A 21,922-nucleotide genomic window follows, 5' to 3' on the forward strand; every position below is an offset into this window, starting at 1 on the left:
CTTTGTGCACACAAATCCACCATCATCTCATCACTTCTACATGTTGAATGGTTTACATCAGTGAGAAGACTGGCATTGCATGGATTCAACCAGAGAGCTGTATGCAGGAGTGTATCCACTGAGATTCACTCTGATGGAGTCATTTAAATGCTCATCAGTCAGTCTGTTTCTGTACTTCGATTTTATGATGTTCATGTCAGAAAAGGCAGATTCACAAAGATATGTTGACCCAAACAAAGCACTTATTTTCAGAGCAACCTGGTGAAGATTTTTGTAATCCTCTGGCTCCACCAAACTCCAGAGATGCTGGGAATGCTGCTGGGATTTTAGCTGGACATTATTTTGGAGGTTTAAGACCTCCATCTCCATCTCCACAGGATCAACACTGAAAAGCTCAGCCATCTGTCCTGACAACTCACTAATGTCAACATCCAGGAAAGGATTTGCAATAAAGGTGACACAGGGTTCCAGTTTCTCAAAGTCAGAGAATCTATCTGTAAATTCCTGTCCCAGCCTGGACAACAGATCACAGTATCTGTGAACCTTAAACACTTTTTCTGCCCCCAAGTTGCTTTCCAGCATTTTCACAAAAGATGGAAAGTGTTGAAATCTTTTGTTTTTTATTTGCTGGATGTAAAAGGAGAGTTTTGCACTGAATGCCTTCACAGCACTGATCATTTTTGTCTTTACCTTGTAACTGCTGATTTAGTTGGTTCATTTTGTCAGTTATATCTGCCAGGAAGGCCAGATCCAACAGCCACTCAGGATCACTTAGTAATGTGGTATCCTCTCCTCTCATTTCCATGAAAGCCTTGATGTCACTGAGCAAGGAAACAAAGCGTTGTAGTATCTTACCTCTGCTCAGCCATCTGACTTCGGTGTGAAGAAGGAGGTCTCCATATTCCGCAGAACATTCCTCCAGGAAAAGCTTGAAGCACCGGTGTTGCTTGGCCTTTGCACGAATGGAGTTGATGATTTTAACAACAGGCATCATGACATGATCAAACCCCAGAACCTTTCCACAAATAGCCTGCTGGTGTATGATGCAATGATAGTTCAGAAATCTAGGAAAGTCCGGGTCTGCTTTGCAATGAGCAATAAATCCTACGTGGCGCCCCATCATAGCTGGTGCTCCATCAGTTGTTATCGAGACCAGTTTTTCAATGGGAACCTTTTTTTCCACCAAGTACTCCTTGACGGCGTTGTAAATGTCCACTCCCTTGGTGGTGGTTTTCAGTGGAATTAATGTCAAAAACTCCTCTTTTGTGGTAAAATCACCAAAAACCATCCGTATGAAAACAGCCAGCTGTGCTGTGTCACTGGTATCCACGGACTCGTCACACTGGAGGGAAAACCAGGAACACCTGTTGAGGTCCGACTCAAGCTGTTTCACCGCATCCACGGACAGCGCACACACTCTGCGTGCCACAGTATTTGCGCCAAGTTGAACGCTGGCAATAGCAGACAGAATCTCCGTCTTATTTTTATAGTCCTGGAATAAAGACTCTGCCGCCGCGGTCATAGCCTCTTTAATGACCCCGCCATCAGTGAAGGCCTTTTTGTGCTGGGTCAGGATGTGCGCCACTTTAAATGATGCCTCGGTTGATGCGCCGGCCTTTTTCGTCGGTTTTTTGAACAGAGATTGTTGTTTTTGGAGTGCGTTTTTTAGTTCTTTTACCTTCTCTTTCCGGAGGTTGCTTCCCACTGGAAAATCACGTGAAAAGTTGCTGTGAACTTTGGTGAAATGCCACTCCACATTACATTTTTTACCAACTGCCAAGCTTGCGCCACAGATCAGACATACACACTTGTCGTTCACGTTTGTGAAACAGAAGTCCGTTTCCCATTCCTCGTGGAAATAATACGTTTTTTTGTCTCTTACTGGCATGACTGAACTCTGCAGCTGCCATTTTTGCCAACCGCCTGGCACTTGACCCGGTCTGGCTACACTTCATCCCTCCCCCTCACCCCGTTCGAATAACATAGGTGCAGCAGCGCAAGCAGATCTTTGATTGGCAGCTCATTGACAAATAATTTATTTAATCTCGAGACAGTTTTACAAGTGACGAATCAAAACTTGTGATGCTGTTGAAGAGCCACTGGATAGGTCCTTGCGAGCTACTGGTAGCTCGCGAGCGACGTGTTGGAGACCCCTGATCTACAGGTTTAACCTTTGTTTGACCTCCTTTTCAGTTGGAAAACAGACTTTAGAGCAGGGGTCACCAACACGGTGCCCACGGGCCCCAGGTAGTCGGTGTGGACCATGTGAGGGGCCCTCAGAAGCTTTACTCACTAATGAGCTCCATCTAAAATCTGATTAACGTTCCAGGATTCAAACTCAAAGATAAATACATATGATAGATATAGTTAGTGTTTAGTAAAGTTAAATACTGCAGATTAACTTTATTTTCACTGAAACATTGGGACAAATGTTTTTAAGTGTTGCTGATCTGATGTATGGTCAGTGGTATGTTATATATAATATATGCTTTTCTAATTACCCCACGGGGATCAACAGTTTTTTTGTGATATTATAGATAAATATAAGATATATTTTTAGAAACACAAAGTGAATTATGATTAAAATGTAATCAAAATGAAACAATTGCAGGAATAGGAGAAATAAAGTGTTTCACGTTGAAACCTCAACATGACATTTTTAACCCTCCTATCTTACATGTTACCCTTGGGGTCAATCTGACCCGTGGGACATTTGCCTCTAAAAAAGATTTTCAGATCATTGTTGACCACGTTTTTGTTTGTTTGTTTACTTTATTTGTTAAAAACAAAAAACTTGATATTGCATGCAATATGTGTTCAGCACATTGGAAAAAATAACATGATATATTTGTTGAATCAATTATACCTATCAGATTAGGAAAATTAATGAAATATGAAGCGAAAAAATGAGTTTATTATTATTTTTTGAATGATAAACATTGAATGGGGTCAAATTGACCCCAAGGATAATACGAGGGTTAAGTTACAGCTATTATTCTCTAATTAAAGTGAAACTATGAAAATGTAGTATTTAATAAGTGATTTTCTAATTGATGGCCCTTCAGACTATACACGTAGCTTATAATATTATATTATTAGTTAAAATGATGTTATTGTGTTTTCAGGTGAAGTGGAGAACCTCCTGCAGTCGGCTGAAGCAGACAAAGCCAAGCTTCAAAGTGAGGTGAACAAGTTAAAAAAGGAACTGAAAAACTTTGACCCCACTTTTTTTGAGGAAATCGAGGATTTGAAGTACAACTACAATTTAGAGGTAAAGAAGAACGTTTTATTGGAGGAGCAGCTGAGAAAGGTGTGTGATCAGTTTGGAGTGAGCGTAGAAATGCCCAGTGTGTCAGTCAGTTAACGGAACATTCCTGTAGGTTTAATACTAACACAGCTCTCTAGTTTTCTATCCTATAATGTTTACTGTAATACATCAAGCTTTTTATTTTGATAAGACATTTGTTGAATAAAAATGAAGGTGAAGCATTTAAATTGACACAATTTATTGTATACTGCAACGAGTAACTGCAACATACATGAGGAACGTTTCAAAGGTTGAGTTTGGTCAAACTGCTGAGTCATATTATTTAGGTTGTTTTTATAATTATTATTCTTATTATAGCTGTACAATCAGATGGCCGTCTGTTTCAAATGTCTTCACAGTCTCAGGTCACTCCGTAAACTTGCTCTTATTAAGACTTTCATCAGGATTCTGCGTTAAATTACATGCAGAATAAAGTGCTCAACTCAATCATTTGGAATTACTGGTGAAAGTCAGCGACAGAGGCGGAGCTTCGATGGGTTAAAGTCCAACACTGACTGACTCCTCCCCCCTCCGTTCAGGGCTCCAGTTGGACATCCCGCAGTCGGCTAAATCTGCGACCATTCAAAGCCAAGAAAAACGCCAACATGTTGTTGTCGTGAGCGTCATTTGTTCCATTTTCAGGTACGCGGACAACGACCGGCGTGTTTCCCAGACACGTGTCGTCTTCTGGCCACCTCAGGCCCAAATGATGACGATGAATCTGTCAATCAGAGAAAGACTTCGTCAAAGCCAGAGTTTGAGCTCAGCTAACGTAATTCCTATAAGCCGCTACTTTTTGCCCACGCTTTGAACGCTGCAGCTTAAACAATGACGCGGCTAATTTGTGGATTTTTTCCCGGTTTTCAAGCTTCATTCCCTCACAAAATTGAGCTGCATCACAATAAACCAGGTGTACTAATGAAATTGTTTACAATAAATCAAACACGCTTCCACTGAATCATTCTGATCAGTCATTTTGTCATTGACACAGTGAAATGCATGGGATTCAACTGGAAAAGTTAAAATCAGTCAGTTTGTAATAGAAACAAACAAACAGCATAAAGTTGTTAAATCACCACGTTTGGTTTGTTCAGAAAGCGATCGCTCTGTATTCTGACTCGTGATCGCTCCGTGGTAGTTCACAGTAAGAAGAACGGACGAATTGGTGTATCAGTCTGGATCCAGTAAAAAGTGACCATAGAAAGGTGTAAATGGACTGATATGTAGACGTGGAGCAGTGCGGAGGAGAACTTTATGTGGAGATGGAGACTCATCAGGATACACAGAAATCTCCATCAGCCCTCCTACCTGCCTGTTCTGACCATAGACTGTAAAAAGAATGGACGGGACAAGCTCCCCGGTGGAGTGAAGCTTTCATTTTTAGAGCTCCCCCTGCTGACTGGCTGCAGTATAGGTCATAAACCCCGCCTCAGATTGGATGTGGGTCAAACTCACACACCGGTTCATACTGAATACGGTATATATTTTCATTATGATATGAATTTTCAATATACCGCTGTACCGGTGTATTTAATTACACAACTTTTGGAACGCTACGCTGCGCAGCGTTTCAGACTGGACTCTTTTCAATGTTGCACTTCTAAATAGGAAGGTAAACAGTCGCGCTCTGGTGTTAGTTTGGTGTAAATCATACGTGTAAATAAATCAGAAAGCTCTGAAGCTGCATGTGAGCGTGTGTCTGCGTGCGCATGCCTCTGCTACAGGAGAACAACGTTGATTGGGAACAGCTACAGTGCACGCCCACTGGTTCTGATTGGCTGAGTCGTCTGAAGGACACCCTCATCAGCCAATAGAGTGCAGCTTTTATGTGGATTTTTCATTGAATTTGCTAAATTATTGGAATGCAGCCATTACAGTCGTGTGTTTAAGTGTTAATGTGTCACATCCCACATGATGAAGTCTCAAGTTCCTTTTTTGAAAAAGCTCTGCTTTTGCCCAAATAACATTTCCTATTGAAATAGAAATGATTTTTACCAAATGTAAAGGAATTAATCAACGACAGCTGAAGGTGGACAACAGGAAACAGAAGTGATTTTTCTGATTTTTCATACACACATCTGCAGACAAAGTGACATCAAACACAGTTTATGATGAACCACCTTCACTAGAGTGCCGTCGGGGCAGTGCCACACGATGCCCTCGACTTTGCCCTCAGGACTCTTCTGGAACCAGGAGCAGAGCTGCTGGAACTCCACGGGTGGAGGATTTCTGATGCAGATACCCCCGTGGGACACCAGGAAGTGGATTGGCTGCTTTTTACTCCCCAGACCTGTTGGAACAAAACCAGCTTCAGACTGAGCGCTGTGCTGTGATTCATTAACTCATCTTTTTTATTTCACCTAAAATTGGCAGATCAAAATATTGATTAATAAAGTGTTTTTTTTATTGTTTTTAACAGAATTGTAGACATTTACATTCATCTATATGTGAAACACCTTCAGTTTTTACTGTAGGGGGAAATAATAAAAAAATACAAATTAAACATCAGGTCCATATGTAGTGTTATAAGTTAGCACATCATAAATAAACAGTAAGAACACTTTTATGATCAAAACAATTATTGAAAACTGAACTTTTTCTCTCCTTCAGATAATAATAATTATCTAGTGATCAAAGGTGAAAGTAACGTATTAAAAGTACTCGCATTACTTTAATTGAGTTGTTTTTATGGGTACTTGTACTTTTTTGAGTAAATTTGTAAATCAGTAATTTTACTTGTACTTAAATACACTTTAAAAGAAGTAAAGTAATTCATTACATTTCTAGTAAATTATCATTTTTTTGGTTTGAAAATGATCAACAAACATTGTGAAACTACAAAAAATGAAATGACCAATTAAATGCATCACATCATAGCCGACCAATCAGATTAAACGTAATGTACGGCACCAAGACAACACTGAATGCTAATTATTTCAGTATGAGAATGTATTTTATTTAGATTTTAATTAATTGGTGTTATGTTATTTTAAAAAAAAAAAAGAATTGTACATTTTGACAAACCTATTATTTTATACAGATGTCTTTGTGGAAAATAAATTAAGTTCCAATTGTGCAAGATCTCGTTTCTTCCTTTTTAAGTTTCTACATTAGATGTTTACTGTACGTTAGGGACCCGTACCAAGATTTATTACCAACAATAAACATGGAGGGTGAAAGTAACTTTTACTTTGAGTAATATTTAATGGAGCTACTTTTTACTTGTACTTGAGCACAATAAAGTAACATTACTTCTATGTGAATAGAATACTGTATATCAGTACTGTTTAGACATCTGTCAGTGAGTTTATTCTTTTTAGCTCTGAACTCTGCAATGTTTGGAGTGAAAAACAAAGTAATTTTTCCTGTAATTAATTCATCCCAATTAAGGCGTTAAACTGACAGCCCTCCTCGTGGCCTTATTAAAACCAGTAGATAGGGGGCGTGGCCAGACTCACCGTAAGCGTTCCCGTTGATGTTTGTTCCGATGAGCTCCAGCGTTTGTTCCTGGAGGTCGGCCAGAGACACTGCAGTGATTTCCAGTTCATCTTTGTCGTCTGCGCTGGGCCCCAGGACCAGAGCTTGACCCACTTGGTAATCCACCACAGACGAGTGCCAGCAGTACTGCTTATTGTCCTTCTCCACTGGGACCCAGCCTGGATGTGTAGGAAACGCCACTGGTTGTATTTTCTTAGCTCTGTTACTGACACTAAATACTAAACTTGAAAAGATCTCTTTACATTAGTGCAATACACTGTGGGCGTATAATAGGGCTGGGCAATATATTGAGATATATCGAGCAGAGATGTCAGAAAAAGAAAGTAGAAGGCTAAAACTAGCGGCAGTGACACGAGCCAATGACGTGCAACACCCTGCGGGGGTCAGGGGGCATCCCCCCCACCAGGGAAATTTAGCAAAAATGATGCTATTTGGTGTCTTTTGGTACATTATATTAGTGTAATTGTGGCTTTTCTTCTATTTTGTAGCACTTTTCTTAGCATGATGTATTTTCTCACCTAGTTTGTGTTTACATGATGCATTTACAAGTTGAAATCTGGTTTCCATGGTAATGATGACAAAGAATTGAGCATCATCATCAGTTTACCTCGTTCCAGTGTAAAACGTACCAACTTATAGTATAGCAGTAGTAGGGGGTCGTGGTCTGTTAGTAGTCCTCTGTAGAATACTGTCTGGTACTGGAACATCTGCATGATTTGCATCATTTATGTGTGGTTTGATTATAGTTGGTTTTGGTAAAATATTTAGTGTATCAATGCACATTTATATTCATAATATATCTAACAAAGCACATTAATATTCATAATATATCTTACTTATACCCTTACTAACCCTTATACCCTTTACATTCAGTTACAGCCGCCAGATATTAGTTTAGACCAGCAGAGGGCGCTGGTAACCCAGTGTTGGGTTGGGATGCAGCTATTCTGTGCAGTGAAGAAGAGATGCTATGCTAGCTGACAGATCTAATAGAAAAACCTGAGTTTTACAGATATTCAGGTAATATTACAGATATTGTTTTGGTGCTAAAGGGATAAGGAATCATTTATGAACATGTTTAAGAGTAGAAGGCGGCCACAAAGAGTAGTAGGCCATTCCGCCCGCGCCTACGCTTCTGGACATCCCTGATTGAGTTTTCTATATTGGAGAGAAGGAAAATGATATATACATAAATATGTATTATAGATTATTTTGTATTAAAATACTAGTTTTAAGAGTCTACTTCTCAGAACAGTGTGAACAGCAGAGTTAGATGGATTACTAACGCAGATCCTAAACAAGTCACAAAACTCTCTCACACGTAGAGCTGCACAATTCACCGTGATCACCATTTTGGTTGCCATGATTAAATTAACCTGATCATCGACAATATTTACATTTAAAATACTGGCTCTGCACTCAGCAACTTTAATCCATAATTATCTTTCTGGTCAGACTTTTTTTGAATTAAAAATAGAGATTTATATCGTATATCGTCATTTTAAGAAAAAATATCAAGATATGAGTTTTGGTCCATATGGCCCAGCACTAGCGTGTGACATTTCTAACAACCTGGTATATGTCCGTGTTCGTCAGGCACTGGGAATCCATCCACATGTTTCACTTTGTGAGCTGGAATCCACGCATCCGGTACAGTTTTAAAGTCTTCCTCTACGTTCCATGTGAAACCTGAGAACAACACGTTTACAGTAAAAACAAACCCAATGATGAGCCGGTAACGGGTTCATAATTACAGTCGGCATTTAAGGCCACGGTGTCACATGATCCAAAGGACGGATGTGGATTAACATGAATATTCCCTCCTATCTCCTTTCCTATCCACTTTTCCTTAACCCCGTGGATGACGTCACAGGGTTTAGGAAAGGAGTTAGGGAAAGGCCATCACGTTGTCATTTCCACTAAGTGACGTAATAATCCGATGGAGGTGAAGGTTGTAAAACTACAAATTTCCTAAAATGGACTAAAAGCTCATTTCTAACACTTTCTGCTGATATAAACTCAAATTCACAAGATTTGAACGTAAATCAAAATAAAAGAGGCTACGAAGAACAAAAGTGAAACTAAAAGAACATCACGTTGAAAGGTTCCTATTAGTGAAATAGTGAAAGTCACTATTATTTAAAACCCAGATTTAACTCAGAAACACTGTTTATAAAATTCACTTCAGAAAGAAATAAAAGAGTCAGAAACTCTCCTTAAAGTTAAGAAACATCTGCAATGTTAAATAAGTATGAAAATTAGATTTGAATATAAATAATGAGATGTTAGATTTGAGCAAACATGAAAATGAAGTTTAAAGGTTTTTTAAAAATGTTTATTTATTTAAAAAAAATAAATTCGTGAATATTGTAAATACAGCAAATAAAATGCTTAAATATATCTATAAATATTTAGGTTGATTATTAATAAACAGATCCAAAGGACCAGATACTATAAGTGTAATATTCACTTCTGTTCATTTTCATTCAAAATGTGTTGATTTGAAAGTTTTGTTGCTAAAACTGTTAATTTATTTTACTTTTTAATGAAATTAACTGAATTATACAAATTAACTGAGAATTGTTGCTCACACTCAGAAATCAACATTAATCCAAAATAAGTAGGATTTTATGAAGGCGTACATGTACAACTACACAAAGCATTTCTAGGTAAATTAATCATGTTGAATAAAACATAATGTGGATAAAAATGTCTCTGATCCCTGTTTTATGTCTTTGTGAGTTTCCGTGAACACTGTGTGCGTCTATCCCTTTAAATGTTATCGGTGCAATACACTGATACATCCTTTGGTAAAGGATGTATCATTGTTTCCTAGGCTAAAGGAGGTTATAAAGGAAACATTGAGCTTCCTCTCCGTAGCTTTCAGAGAATTGGAATGCTCCTTAACACTTAAAACACTTTTGTGGGTTAAGGAAAAGTGGATAGGAAAGGAGATAGGAGGGACTATTTGGAAACACTTATGCACTTCCTAACCACTTGTTGACGTTACCATGGCAGCTTCTGTGTGCATGTTGGTGCTTTTTAAACCTTCTCTCAGCGTGTTTGTTGGGTTTCCTGTCAAGGCGAGCCCAGAGGAATGGTTGACCTGTGCACAACAAACCAGAACATTAGGATAAATGGATACTAAACAGAACAAAGCATAAAGAGATTTAGTTTTTGAATTATCAATATTCCACCCAGGGCCGGCATTAGGTCATTCAGTGCCCTAAGCAAAGGTGGACTTTGGCCCCAAAAAATCCAAAAGCAACGCAAAACAGTGCAATCAAAAGTTATTATAATATATATATATATTATAATATGTTTGATTTTACTAGTCAGTAACAAAAACACAATGTGCAAACACAATAGAATTATATAGAATAGAAGAATTAAAATAAAATAAATGTACTGTAAATATGGGCAGAAGATCAGCAGTTATAGTTACAGATTTTTAATATTAATATTTAATAAGGAGTTTTTAAAATGTATTTAAAGATAAAATTATTTACGTCTTTTCTTTTTGATGACTTCTTTATTTGTCTCACCTTTGTAGAGTGTAACATAACAACAGGTCCCGTCTAGTTTTTCAGTGGCCAATGAACAGTCGACGTTGGCCTCCAGAGCGACAGGATTCATACGTTCTGTGGCAACCACCTGAAAATGCTGAACATTTAAAAAGAAATATTACACATTATTTAGTGATAGTTTGTAACAGTGTGACTTTGTTATGTGTAACTATGCTGTAACCATGATCAGGAAAAAGAACAGAGAATTCATTCATTCAGGATCAATTTGTGTTTTTTTTTGTTTTAAACTGGAGAAAATTGTTAGGGACATTATTTTGTTTATACACTGAAGTTTTATTTTGAAATAAATGTAGTGTTGAGAGAGATGTATTTAACTTAAATTGTAATAAAATTACTTTTTAATATGACATTTGATAGAAGCCAAAAAAAAAAGCTAATTTGTAATATGAATTTCAGTATAAGGTGATGTCGTACTTTACCTCAAGAAACAAGTCTGGTATTTAAGACGGGCTCTTATCATAAAAACTCTCTTTTATATTGTATTATTTATTTATTTTACATGTATTTATTTATTTTATGAATATGTATGTTTTATTTTATTTTTTTCAATGTAATAAGACATTATTTATCATTATTTTTGTTGATACTGACAATATGATCAATGCTGTTATCATGTAAATGTTTATTTTAAAAATATATGCTATAAATAAAAAGCTTAAAAAATAAGTTAACATTGTAATAATGCTGCTGTTTGTACACAAATTACTTGTTTCACCAATAATATTAATAAATTAAATACTGACTTTCTGTTTATAGTAGCTGAAGCTTTTATTTTGATAATCTGCCTAGTTTCGATGCTGTGATGCGTTCACGGACACAATAATAATCAGTAATAATCAGACCCACGTGATGAAGAGTTCCACTGCGTGTGGCCAAAACAACAGCTATGAAGCTTTACACACCAGTGTTTTACTAAAGTGTTCTTTAGCTCTAACAGGAGCTTTGTTTATGTTTATATTAGTTTAACACACGTACAGACTCACCTGACACTGACGTTTTCTCGATGGTTCTTCTCTCACATCAGTCACAAACACACAGGGAATCTTCTGCTGCACAAAACCCAGGCGACGCATTCTGTCCGCTTTAAAACAACTAAAGATGCTTTAATGGCAACAGTCGACGAAAAATAACACGTTTAATGCTGAGCTTTAGTTTAAATGACTGAGTATTACAGGATGTCTGCTTCTAATTCTTCTTCTTCTTCTTCTGCTTCAGTTTGACGCTTGCAAAAAACAACACTGCACCTCAGCGCCATCATGCGGTTAACCTTAACATTTATTTATTTATTTATTCATTCATTCGTCTGAATAATATCCACTGTTTATCAAGGAAGTTTATTACTATTAGTATATATAGTCATCTTAAAGATGTAAATCATTGTTTTAATAAGAAATAAAATGATGTAAAAGTGACAAAAATGGTGGAAAAGGGGTGAAATGGGATTTTTTTTTTAAAAAGTTGGTTAAAAGTTGCAAATTTGAGCCAAAAAACAGAGAGAAAAAGTGTCAATATTGGAACATTTAGTTGGAAAAAATTGTTAACACTGGCAAATAATGGGCATGACAAATCATGAATGTGGTTAATTTGGTAAAAAAAAAAAAAAATTATAATAATCATGAAATGTGGTGAAAAGAGGTTAAAAGTGACAATAATGGGTCAACATATATGAAATAAGGTAGAAAAAGTGGTCTTGAATGTGGAAAAGTAGTTGAAATGGATGTAGAAGTGTCAGAAATGGGAGAAATGTAGCAAAAATACATTAAAAGGAGCAAAAATATGTCAAGAAAAAGTGATGAAAATAGGTTAAAATATTGAAAGTTTGGTGTAGTTGCAGAAAAATGGCCTCTGACAGTTTTCTTTAAAGTTATTGTTGACACAGATTGTAAATCCCGCTGACTATTTAAAAACCAAAGATGTCATTGATAATAAATGTTTAAACTTAAAAAAATTAAAAAATGAGCTCAATTTGTTCAGAACATATTTGTAGTTTCTTGAAGGCATCTGGTGACCCCCTCGCAGTGTCTCACGACCCCAGTATTGAGAACCCTTGAGCTACATTGACAATGAATGATTTTAACTATTTCTATGAAATGTAATTGAGTGAAAACTTGTAGCTTTTATAAAAATGTATATTTTTTTATACATATATTATGTATAATAGAGACACTCAACAGCAAATAAAACTTTATTTTTCCGTTACAGTAATATTAATTACATTTCAAAAACAATAATTGATAGCAATCAAATGACAAACTGTAATTATATCATTTTGTATTTCTTATTTATTAATTGTGGCTAAAGTACTTCCTGCCATTCATATTGTTATATTTTACTGTATAATAACCAATATCACACTAATGGTGAATTTAATCTTCTCAAAAACAAACACAGGATGCAGATGAAGTGTAGTATATTTATTTCAGTATTATAAAGAATCTCACCACTAATGCTTTCTTTAAAAACATTTCTGTTTAAGCTTTACTGTCCTAATGATTACTTATCTTATATTACAGCTGTATTGTGATCCCTGTTACAGTGATAATAAATATCCTCCAGCGTCTCAGTTATGTTTAATCACACACAGTGTGATGTCACTGGATACTTTATAGACTTCCTCTCCATCTTCCTCTTCCTCTTCCTCTTCCTCTGTTCCAGGCTGGCTCTGTAAGTCGTTCTCACTGTAGGTGTTCTTCCACATCTCTGTCTCTATGTCGTTCTTCAGCTGCTCTTTGGACCAACATGGAAAAAACATCCTTTTCAAAAGAGGAAGAAGAAAAAACACATATTATAATGAATACATACAGTATGTACAGGCACTGAGTAACACAGTTATGTTCTCTACAGTTGTTCTCCACAATAGTCTGGATCACAAGTCTAAGCAATTCCTCCTCAGACTCCTCATATTTGTTTATTGACAATAATGATGGAGTGTAAACCTACAAGGGTCACCAACACGCTGCCCGTGGGCCCCAGGTAGCCCTCATGAAGCATGTGAGGGGCCCTCAGGTCAAACTCTACTCACCAATGAGCTCCATCTAAAATCTGATTTACTTTCCAGGATTCACAAAGATAAATACATACTGTATGACAGATGTAGTTAGTACTTAGTAAAGATGAATACTGCTGATAATGTGTTAGTATTAAATCAACCATCTTTAAAGGTTTATTTTCACATAAACATTGTGATGAAATGTTTTCTAGTGTTGCTGATCAGATGTTATATATAATATGATATACTGTATATAAGATATATTTCTAAAAACGCAAGCTGGATTTTCTATAAGATTTAATGAAAATGCAACAATTGCATAAATTAGGAGAAATAAAATGTTTCATGTTGAAACCTCAACATTTTCTACCTTTTTAAGCTAATGCTAGTCTTTCTTATTATCATACCCTCTAATAAGAAGTACTTCTCTAACTGGTAGACCTTCAGACTGTTCAGTACCTATGAGTACTATATACAGTATATATATATATATATATATATATATATATATATATATATATATATATATATATATATATAATTTTTTTTTTGTGACATCATGAACTTTGACCCCTACTGATCTTTTTACTGGTAGGTCATACAGCTTTGGTCCAGTTAAATGAAATACTCCACTTGAGTTGAGCTTTTCATAAATGTAAGCATCAAACTTGTACAATAAATATTCATAGAGATATGGAAAATTTTGGTTTTTGACACTTGATGCGACCTTGACCTTGATCTTGACATTTTGGCTCCAAAAAAGGTCAACTGCAGATCCTTGACATTGTCCCTATGAGATGACATACGTGTCATTAGTGCTGCATAAATAGCGTAGGAGGAGTTACAGGACAAAGGAGTTGTGGAAGAAAAAAAATAAGAAGAACTCCTGCGAGAACATTGTATTTGGCAATTTTCAATTGCCAAATACAATAAAAGCATAATTTGGCTAAATAATTGCACCAATGTTGCAATAACATGTATAGTAGAGTAGAGTAACTTTAATGATTCCGCAGTGGGGAAAATGACTTTTAAAATGTCATTACAGCTCAGATAAAGTATAAACCCTTTGACTAAAGCTGAACAGAATTAGACTTTTACACTAATGCACAAGGTAAAAAAATATTGAACCATAAGTTGATGATGCCAGGAATGTACAATCCAAATAAATATACAAAGGGTGCAATTAAAAAAAGAAAATAGCATTCAGACGTGAATGTTTTACATGTTGTTCTGCGTTACTTACAGTTTGTAACGCCACGTTGCACCTGCAGCAATCAGAAGCAACGTAAGGACACCAAGAATAATGAAAGTTGTCTGTAAAACTGTTAAAGACACAGAAGATATGGATCAAATTCATATAATTTACCAGTTAACAAACAATGTCATATCACATTTGTAACGTCTTTTTAAAGAACGATGTATTGAGCTGTTATGTGTTATTTCATCATGTGTTTACTGTCATCTACTGTTCCATTGACTTCTCACGTCTTTATCCGCTGTTCTGTAATGTGCTTTCATTGTGTTTTTTTGTCATTTTATTATCAGACAAGATTTGAACTCAGTTTGGATATAAAAAAAAAAAAGAATAAAAAGGAAATATGACTTGGAAATCATATTCTTAGCTACACCACTAGGGGGCGACCACATTTCCAGTGACAAATAAGCCTTTTCACACATGCGTGACCTGGGGGTCAAAGGTCAGAGGGATAAAAACGTAAACAAGCTCATTCACTTTGTTGATATTTCCAACCTAGCAGCATTTTTAATGTTATTCCAGAGATCGTTAGTGTTTTGATAGTGTTTATATTATTAATATTACACATATTCAGACATCAGACTGATGTCACTTTTAAAAACCAATGTGAGCAGCTCAGCAGCAGTATGGAAGCGTGGCAGTCCTCTCACTTCCACACAGGTGACCCCTGGTGCACAAAAGCACAGACTACCTGGGTCTCCAGTGGGTGGAATTCAGACTCTACCAGGGAATGACGCTCGTATCTGAGCCGATGAGAGAAGCCGTATTAAAGCAACAGACTGTTTTATTTTCTCTATTTACTTTTATTGTTGGTAGTTTTGATTTGTGTAATTGTTTTAACAACTCTAAAGCGTCTTAGAGTTTTTGAAAAGCACTTATGAATAAAATGTATAATTATTATTGATGAGTCCTCACTTTGAAAAGGTCAATTTACGACGTTTGTGCAGTTTTTTTTTCAAAGAATTAATGCTCCAACGGGTAAAAAATGATCTAAATCTCTGTCAGACTCACTGTTTACACCATCAGTTATGGCAAGTTTATCCTTCTTGACCTTTGACCTCATGCACGAGAGCTGAACCAGAGCCAGAGTGTGAAAAGATTTATTGACTGAGTTTGTGTCATTAAATGAAATCCAAAAGAGAAACAAATTTGGTTTTGAGTTAAAAAAACAAACTGAAATCTTTATAAACTTGAGTATTTCATTCAAATCTTATTCCTTAGGGCGGTTTTATGTCTTTAATTATCTTGTTATTTTAGGATAGCCACTTTCATGCTAACAGAAGCTAACATAGGGGTTTTTTTTGTGCGTATTTGTTTTGCACAAAGTTTAGGAATATTTTTTAAGAAGTTTTACATATTGTTTTAAATGAAAATGTAATAGAAAATATAAACACGTACCTCCTAGTGAACGTTCTGCTGGTGGCACTGGTTCAGTGGAAACAAAGGAATAAACAGAAGTGGCAGCTTCATCTATCGCTATGGCAACATGAGAATGTGAGGTTGGAATGTTTGTGTGGGAAGTGGAAGCAGTGATGGGAATCTCTGTGGTGTGTTGGTGAGTGAAAGTTGAAGTTGGAAGCTTTTGTTTTGGAGAGTTTGTTGTTGTAGACTTCCTGTTTGAAGAGGAAGTTGTAGGTGTGGTCCACGTTACAGTTGATGAGAGCAATGACAGCGGTCCGACTGTTGTTTTCAGAACCTCTTTTAACTCCTTCACCGCTGTAGAAAAAAAACAATTAAAGTTGTTTTGCTACTTTTGAAATATTCATAGAATAAATATTAAACCAGTGTTAAAATAATATGTTGGATTGTTTTCATCTCTGTGTTGGCCCTTTAATGGACACGGCCTTTTGCCCTGGTTTGGGTCAATTATAATTGTAATCACGTAATTGATAATTCATTACAATTATGGCATAATTTTAATTTTAATTTTAATGAAGAAAATATGTTGCTGTCGTAATTGTAATTAAATTGTAAGTGAGTTTAGATAATTGACTTTGTAATTGTAATTGCCATGAAAACTCTATAAAAATTGTCAATTATAATTTAAAGCAACATGTGGGAACCATGTTACAGTTTTATGTACAGTTATACACATATGTAGTTAATAATTATTAAAATATGTTTCATATCAAGCTTTTTAACATTTTACTATAAATCTAGGAGTATATTGACACAAAAAAAGACACAGACGTCCACACCATAAATATTAAAACCTATATTTTTATTGATTAGAAACCCTAACAAGGCAATCAATAGATAGGAAATACATTAGATGATAGATATTAGTTTTTAGTGTATTTTACAGCTGATTTAGGACCCGTTAGCATTAGAGATGCTAACAGAAAGCTAACACAAGAAGAAGGTTCACTTTTAGTAGGTTATTTATTTCAGACTCAATAATTGTGATTAATTGTAATTGAGTTTTAGTAATTAAGAACATAATTGTAATTGACTTTCTGAGGATAAAAAATAATTGTAATTTCATTGTAATTGGAAAAAAATTCTGGGCACTGTAATTGTAATTGAATAAGGGTAATTGAAAACGTAATTGTAACTGGAAAATGTATTTGACCTCAACCCTGATGCAGGGTGTGGAGGAATAAAAGAGAAGAAGTCACACAGAGGAAAACCTCAGCGTCAACATCTCCTCTTTGCCAGATATTGGCAGTTTTCCATTTTCCGTTCTGCTCATGTTTGCTGGGGTCTCAGGGGGGAAAGTATTCACATGTGTCCAAATAGGCGGACACCTTGGACATGACTCCAGTCCATCACAGGGTTAACACAGTCAAAGAAGAAAAAAAAGCCATGCAAACAGGAGGAGAACATGCAAATTCCATTCAGAAATATAAACCAGGCTCATCTCTGAGCTTTTTGTTGTGTCAGTAAGTGTAACTACTGAGATCTTCTGTTAGAGATGTTTGGTTTATTTTATTGTATTTTCATGTTTCATGTAGTGTTTGTAAAGTACCTGATGTGTTGAAGCAGAAAACAGCAAACTTTTTGTTTGGGCTTGCAGACCAAGTCACCACTCCAATCTTACCCATCCCACATTTTAGGTCTGACGTCTGTCGTGGTATGACTGCGATCTGCTCAGCTGTCCAACCATACCTGTCCAAAGAAACACGTATTGATTTCCTGTTTGAGGATGATGATTAAATCTATAAATCCTCCATTTTCTACATACTTGCATGTCTCCAGGCCATGCTGCAGTGCTCTCTCCATCTGGGCTGTGGTTGCCATGGTTACATTTAGATCCAGGCAGGCAGCTTTGGCAGCTGTGAAGTCCAAAGTGTACTTTCCATCTTCGATGAGCATGAAGACGCCTGCAAAGCTGCGAGTCTGGGATGCAGCTGAAATCAATAATAGGCAAAGGAGGAAACTTTTTATTATAAGGTTTAAAGTTTCAATACATTTCTTGAGTGCGGGCTATTAAACACCGGGATATTCTGTGGCTGGAGCCAAATGGGCCGAGAACATCTGATGATCTTATAACCTTAATCTGGATCAATTTGTCTTCACACATCACATATACTATAATTATAATTAAACAGTATGGATATGATTTTCAATTGTAAAAATCAAACAGAACAACAGCACGTCAGTGACTCAAGCACTGTCCCTGCAGGCAACGCACAGGGAAAACTTAGCTGCATCGTCTGCCCTGAACATGTTGAGATAAATTGGATTGCAAACGAATCCGTGTATCATTCGTTTTTCATTATGTAACAAAAACATGAAAAACAAAAAAAAACACTCATTATTTGATATTTGTTTACAAAACCAAAATGAAAAAAACGGAAAACGCCTTGTTTTTCAAATCCAAGCTCTTTTACTTTGGTACAGAAAACAAAAACAAACATCTTTATTAATTTTCTCCATCACCAATTTGCCAAAGTACGTGACCCAGAAGTGTACTCTCATCCGACACTAACGGCTATGCTAACGGCAGTCCTCATGACAAGATCGCTGCTTCCAGCTGTGCATCCAAAACAGTCCTTTTTGCTTTAGGTGTTGAACACAGAACCTCCTCATGGACATTTAGGAGGATTTTGAGACTCCTAAGTGTTGCAGAGCTAAAGATATCACAGAATGTGTAACGCTTCACTTCCAGGTCACGTACTTTGGCAAATTGGTGATGGAGAAAACAAATAAAGGTGTTTGTTTTCAGTTTTTAATTTTCTGTACCGAAGCAAAAGAGCTTGAATTTGAAAAACAAGGCGTTTTCCGTTTTTTTCATTTTGGTTTTGGAAACAAATATCAAATGAGTGTTTTTTTTGTTTTTCATGTTTTTGTTACATAATGAAAAATGAATGAACGAATGATACACGGATTCAAACGCTCCGAGTCCAGCTAAAATAAACGCTTAAGAATTGACTTGCCTGATCCGCTCCAGACTTTGTTTGCGTGTTCACACCAGTCTGATCAAAGTGGACTTTCTGAGCCAATGAGTCCTGGAGCAGTTAAAATTCTCCAGGATTCGCTGGTGTCAACGCCCACAAGAAGAGAATAATTAATTATTCAAATGAAATGAAGGATCAGTTAATATAAAGTTGCCTTTTTGTTTCATTATTGTCAATTTCTGGAATCTGAGCCGTTTCTGGCGATAAGCAGACTATGCAATTGCATAGAGCCCCATGAGCCACTAGGGGGCTCCAAAGCTGAAAGAAATGTACCTGTTTATCCATAATATGGTTAGAAACAAAGGGATTATAGTAAGATAATAGTATAAAATAAACAGCATCTGTAAGCTGTGACTCTCAATTTGTTAAATAAACATTTTTTTAAACACTCAATACTAAAAATATATTTATATTTCTGTTGCTATAATTTTATATATGCTTCCACTTTTGCATCTACTTATCCTACAAAAAGTCAGGGAGTGACAATTGGTGTGTGGCAGAATTATGTCACCATTCCATTGCGAGGCTAACATATAAAGATAATTTGCCATATCCTGTCTTGCGCCATCTGGAGGCTGGAAACGCTACGGCATCCTGTGTCCTTGTTGACCAGGGTCGAGAATGTAGATGATGACATGATGGATAACTGGAGAAAAAGATTCAGGAACTTGGCAGATATAACATATTTTTCTGTTTCTGTTTTTAAATACACATTTGTCCTGTCTCTTAACATTCCTTAATTGGTTTATATTCTTCTACAGTAATAGATATTAAATCATTGTCGTCAGTGGCCTATGAATGGATCACAAATGTCAATCATTTACAATCCGACACTTTTTGTTTGTCTTTTGTTAGATAAACCTCTGAGATGTTGCAAAACCTTTTCTAACAATCCATTTTCTGACCCACTTCCAGGGTCGTGGGGGTCTGCTGGTGACTATCTCCACCTCTCATTGAGCGTTAGGCGGGGGTACACCCTGGACAGGGTGACCTTCTCTAACCCTATCCAAGAACCCCCCAAAAACCCTGGATTCAACCCATATACATTGCATTTCATATTATATCAGCAAATAGTGGCGATGCATTCTGTTCCAGTACGCATTATGTTCATGTTTTTTTTTTGGTTTTTTTTCTCCAGAATTTCAGATTGAAATGAAATTTTGCATTCTTAAAAACCACATTTAATTTATCTCACTTTAAATACAAATGTCCATTGCATCCCCCTATTGCCACACAAAGGATAGAATTGATTACATTTTAAATCTATCTGTAGCGCCACAAAGAACAAACTGTACGCTTACCTTGAATTATCCTTAAACCAGTCATCAGCACAACTGCCACTGAATACAGAAGGAAACATTTGGCAAAGCTGCAAATTCTCACCATCTTTTGTTTGTGAAAAATATGAGTGAAATGAAAAAAGGTGAAGAACTAAAGAAAGTGAGAGTAGGAGTGAAGGGACGGAGCAGAATGTGGTGCAGATGAGAAAAGGAAACAGGAAAAGTGGGGCTGAATCTGCATGTTGGCCCGTTAGGAGATAATACAGGAGCAGGTCCTGGACTACAGCTACTGTGTTTGATCCAAACATCACAGGTTTGGGAATGAAACCACAGCAGAACTGGTAAATCTTCAAAGTGTGAATTTCAAGATTTGAGTGAAACTTCTTATAAGATGACCCAATCAGATGCTGCCGTCTCAAGCAGCTGCATCAGGGCTCATCAAGTAGCCTTAAACAAACAACCATCACTTATTTTTTAATATTGGTTAATTAGTTAATATTCACAGTGTAAAATAAGAGTTTAAACATACTCATTATTAATCTGTGTATATGCGTCTGAGGTATTCTGCTGAGCCAGCATCTTTCCACAGTCGTGTTTGCTCAACCCTTCCAGGAGGAAACGGAGCTTCCTCCACCTTGTTCCTGTGCAGCTTTTTACTTTCAGCACCTCTCAAATCAATTTCTCTCATTCTTCTCCAACTTACCTCTGCTTCCAATCTGTGATTCATATTTGTGGTTAATCTGCTCCACAACTTCATAAATATGAGTTTTGTTCATCTTGAAACAGAACATAACCCTTAAAGGTCCAGTATTCTGCTATTTTTCACACATCTCCATTTGTTCTAAGAACCCCAAAAACATAGTATTTGAGGTTTATTTTCCCAAATTTGCCTGTTTTCCAGAGTTTTAGCCTCTGAAAAGTCACTTTCTGAGCAGTTCTCAAAACGAGCTGTTTTGGGGCCCACTGATGTATATTCATAAGTAGGCGTGTCTGTAAACGCTGACTCCACGCAACAGTTTGTTATCCACACACTCTTGTTATTGTTTTCAGCCAAAAAACTGCACATTACAGTAAAACACATGGATATTTAAGAGACTATTGTGATTGTGAGTCAGACAAACACTGTTTCAGGGTGTGTGTGTGTGTGTGCGCCGTGCGGCAGCAGCAGCGAAGTCAATCAGCTGAGTCAGCTGCTTCAAATAGTCCATTAAAGGCATTGCATTGTGTCACAAACACGTCAGATCATGTCAAAGGCAATACGAGGCAGTGTAACAGCTACTAAAAGTGGAACTGATTGCAACTGCACCCTGGGTGCTACACCGTTGCTGCCCACTGCTCCTCAGGGAGGGGTTAAATGCAGAAATCTACCTATCGATATATTTCAAAAGCTGCTGAAATACATTTTTTGAAGTGTCGGGAAGAACGCATCAACATGAACCTTCACCCCTTCCCTGAATTCATTCTGTTTATCTGCGTCCACATTAGTAGTGAAATGAAAGGATTTTACATTAACTTTATTTTAGACTTTAAAACACAACATTCCCAATTCAAACACTGCCTGTTAGTCAAATATAGAATCATTTTTACAGCTACCAGAACACGATCC

The 21,922-nt window shown here is 36.6% G+C and overlaps 3 protein-coding genes across 6 annotated transcripts in view; 1 reads left to right on the plus strand and 2 right to left on the minus strand.

The window, feature by feature from the left end:
• Window positions 1–3,495, plus strand: part of cep290 (centrosomal protein 290) — a 59,300-nt gene extending 55,805 nt beyond the window's left edge. For both annotated transcript variants that reach the window (XM_028448471.1, XM_028448472.1), the window contains exon 51: window positions 3,126–3,495. In XM_028448471.1, coding sequence (XP_028304272.1) covers window positions 3,126–3,364 — 239 coding nt within the window. In that variant the 3' untranslated portion in view covers window positions 3,365–3,495. The remainder of the gene's footprint in view (window positions 1–3,125) is intronic.
• rlig1 (RNA 5'-phosphate and 3'-OH ligase 1) lies at window positions 2,480–11,607 on the minus strand. Of its 2 annotated transcripts, none has more exons than XM_028448475.1 (7): window positions 11,376–11,607; window positions 10,351–10,459; window positions 9,816–9,911; window positions 8,378–8,494; window positions 6,766–6,963; window positions 5,428–5,597; window positions 2,480–4,028 (listed from the first exon to the last, which is right to left on the minus strand). In XM_028448475.1, exons 1-7 carry the CDS (start codon window positions 11,463–11,465, stop codon window positions 3,843–3,845), a joined length of 966 nt encoding a protein of 321 aa, XP_028304276.1. In that variant the 5' UTR covers window positions 11,466–11,607; the 3' UTR covers window positions 2,480–3,842. The 2 variants fall into 2 exon arrangements, with proteins under 2 accessions (XP_028304276.1, XP_028304275.1); XM_028448474.1 differs by having other exon boundaries at window positions 2,486–4,028; window positions 10,351–10,468.
• Window positions 11,608–12,791: 1,184 nt separating this feature from the next.
• Window positions 12,792–20,511, minus strand: lyve1b (lymphatic vessel endothelial hyaluronic receptor 1b). 2 transcript variants are annotated; one of them, XM_028451067.1, is made up of 6 exons: window positions 20,338–20,511; window positions 17,821–17,986; window positions 17,605–17,744; window positions 16,035–16,352; window positions 14,625–14,703; window positions 12,792–13,145 (listed from the first exon to the last, which is right to left on the minus strand). In XM_028451067.1, exons 1-6 carry the CDS (start codon window positions 20,420–20,422, stop codon window positions 12,953–12,955), a joined length of 981 nt encoding a protein of 326 aa, XP_028306868.1. In that variant the 5' UTR covers window positions 20,423–20,511; the 3' UTR covers window positions 12,792–12,952. The 2 variants fall into 2 exon arrangements, with proteins under 2 accessions (XP_028306868.1, XP_028306869.1); XM_028451068.1 differs by lacking the exon at window positions 14,625–14,703 and having other exon boundaries at window positions 12,943–13,114.
• Between the last annotated feature and the right edge of the window lie 1,411 nt (window positions 20,512–21,922).

Source organism: Gouania willdenowi, chromosome 6 (genome assembly GCF_900634775.1).
Source record: "Gouania willdenowi chromosome 6, fGouWil2.1, whole genome shotgun sequence".
Taxonomy (NCBI): Eukaryota; Metazoa; Chordata; class Actinopteri; order Blenniiformes; family Gobiesocidae; genus Gouania; species Gouania willdenowi.